General features: G+C 61.4%; 1 protein-coding gene across 1 annotated transcript in view; it reads left to right on the forward strand.

Annotated features, from left to right (window-relative positions):
- LOC101622773 (retinol dehydrogenase 7-like) overlaps positions 1-527 on the forward strand; it is a 5,900-nt gene extending 5,373 nt beyond the window's left edge. The window contains exon 7 of the mRNA XM_004692429.2: positions 438-527. Within this exon, the coding sequence (XP_004692486.1) occupies positions 438-527 (90 nt within the window). The remainder of the gene's footprint in view (positions 1-437) is intronic.
- The last annotated feature ends 1,510 nt before the right edge of the window (positions 528-2,037 follow it).

A 2,037-nucleotide genomic window follows, 5' to 3' on the forward strand; every position in this document is an offset into this window, starting at 1 on the left:
CCCCCGCCCGCCCCGGGTCCTCACACAGACGACCTCCTGGCCCCCAGTGACATCCCCCTACCGTCTTTTATGTCCTGCTCACCTCTATTGAGCCCCACTGTGTGCTGGGCAGGACCTGAGTCCCCAGGGTGGCGAGGCCTGACCACACCATGGGGGGCGCTGATCCCAGCAAGCCTGAGGCTTTGGCGGAAAGACAGGGACTCCTGGGAGGAGCAGGCTGCCGGTTGGTGCTGCCTGTGCTGTCCGCCGGCCTCTTACAGTTGAGGCACCCACACAGGGCCGGCTGCGAGGCACCTCCGGGCTCACACCTGTGGGCTCTGGCGGGGGCCCAGAGGGGCCGAGGGGCCGGCCGGCGTCCCCGAGGTGGCGTCGGCCCGTCACACTCACACACTCCCAGGACGTGCAGGCCTGAGCGTCCTGCTGTGTTGCTGTGTCAGATTCTCCTGTGTGAGACACAGTCGGACATGACAGACAACCAGAGCAAATCAGCACAGCGGACCCCGGGCGGCCTCGGGTTGGGGGTCTGAGTTTGGGCTCTCCCAAGGGTCCTGCCCTGAAGCCAGTCTGGGAGGAGCAGGCCCAGTGGGGGCCCACCGGGGGCTGTAGTGAGTGGCTGGCCAGGAGGAGGGAAGGCGCCATTGCTAGTGTGCGGATGGTATGTCCGCCCTGGCCACAGGCAGCCCTCCTGGCCATAGCTTATTTCTGTGACATAACACCCTCGTTCTGAACTGGGACCTGCCCAGTGGCACTAATTGCTGTGGTCCTTGGCCCCATCAGGAAACCAGGGTGTTCCCAGCCCCAGGGAATAGATAGTCTCTCAGTCAGTGTGACGTGGGAGGACACCCGCACCAGGGACGGCATGAGGACCAGGCACAGCAGGGCACTAGGGGGAGATGCTCAGATAGCTGCCTCTTACTTTACTGAAAAGACCACTTAAGACTTCACGATGAACAGAAGTGTGGTTGACATGGCCATTGTCCATCACTGATGTCTACAGCACGTGCCTGTCCTCCATTCCTCTACTGTCGATTGAGTTCTGGCAGAGACGGGCAGCCTGACCCCGCATTGTCAAGTTCAGTTAGGAACCGTGACCCAAAGTGTGGACTGTGGATGTTATCACGTGCTAACTGGTAAAGGGCGCAGCAGTGACACTGAAGACTTCCACGCGAGCAGGTCAGTCTCACCACCTCAGCCAGGCCCACTGCTGCTCCCAGGTTCCTTCCTGGCTGGGGCAGGTTCAGGTGAGGCACCTGTATACATTTGAACCTACTGCGGGCCTGTGGGCTGTAAAGGGGCTGCTCGTCCCCTGGCGACCTGTTCGCTCTGAAGAGCGAGGGTCGTCACTCCCATTGTCATCTATCATGTGGCCTCAGCACCCAGAGGGCAGGATACAACCTCAGAGCCTCCTGCAGGAGGAGGAGTGAGTGGGAGACAACCAGGCCCCACCTCTGTCCATGTCTCTGCTGGGCCTCCCCAGGAGCCTCTGTGGCTCAGTGACACAGGAGTCCAGTGTGGCCCTGAGCTGGGTGCCAGGGGTGACCTGCCAGTCCCTGTCTCAGACTTCAGGGAGGAAATTTCTCTCTGCAGATACCCAGAAGGATTTCCCTGATGCACCTGTGTTCCCCTGACAGAACTCAGTTTTGAGCACTGTACTATGCCCCTGGCTGCTCATGGGACCCTAGACACTAGGGCCTTCTAACATGGCGGAGCAGAGGGGGCCCGTGTTCCTTGGAACTCAGGGCCCCTGAGCAAGCACCCCATGGGCTTCCTGCCTGTCCAGTGGCCAACTGCAGCCTCATGGGTGGGGCTGGCAGGCCTGGCTCTCCCTGGTCCACAGTGTTGCCCAGGGTGGCCCCATTACCTGCAGCATTACCTGCTCTGTAGGAACCTCGTCCCTCGTGGCCTGTCCTTCCTTGTCCAGAGTCGTGATGTGGACAGACAGGGGGACGCCTCCCACAGTGACACTGGCCCCCGTCCTGAGCAGGCGCTGAAGGGCCGGCCCGGTCCTGTGACAAGCAACTGGCCACCTTTCTTGGA

This window comes from Condylura cristata, unplaced genomic scaffold (genome assembly GCF_000260355.1).
Source record: "Condylura cristata isolate star-nosed mole 26May11 unplaced genomic scaffold, ConCri1.0 scaffold00034, whole genome shotgun sequence".
Taxonomy (NCBI): Eukaryota; Metazoa; Chordata; class Mammalia; order Eulipotyphla; family Talpidae; genus Condylura; species Condylura cristata.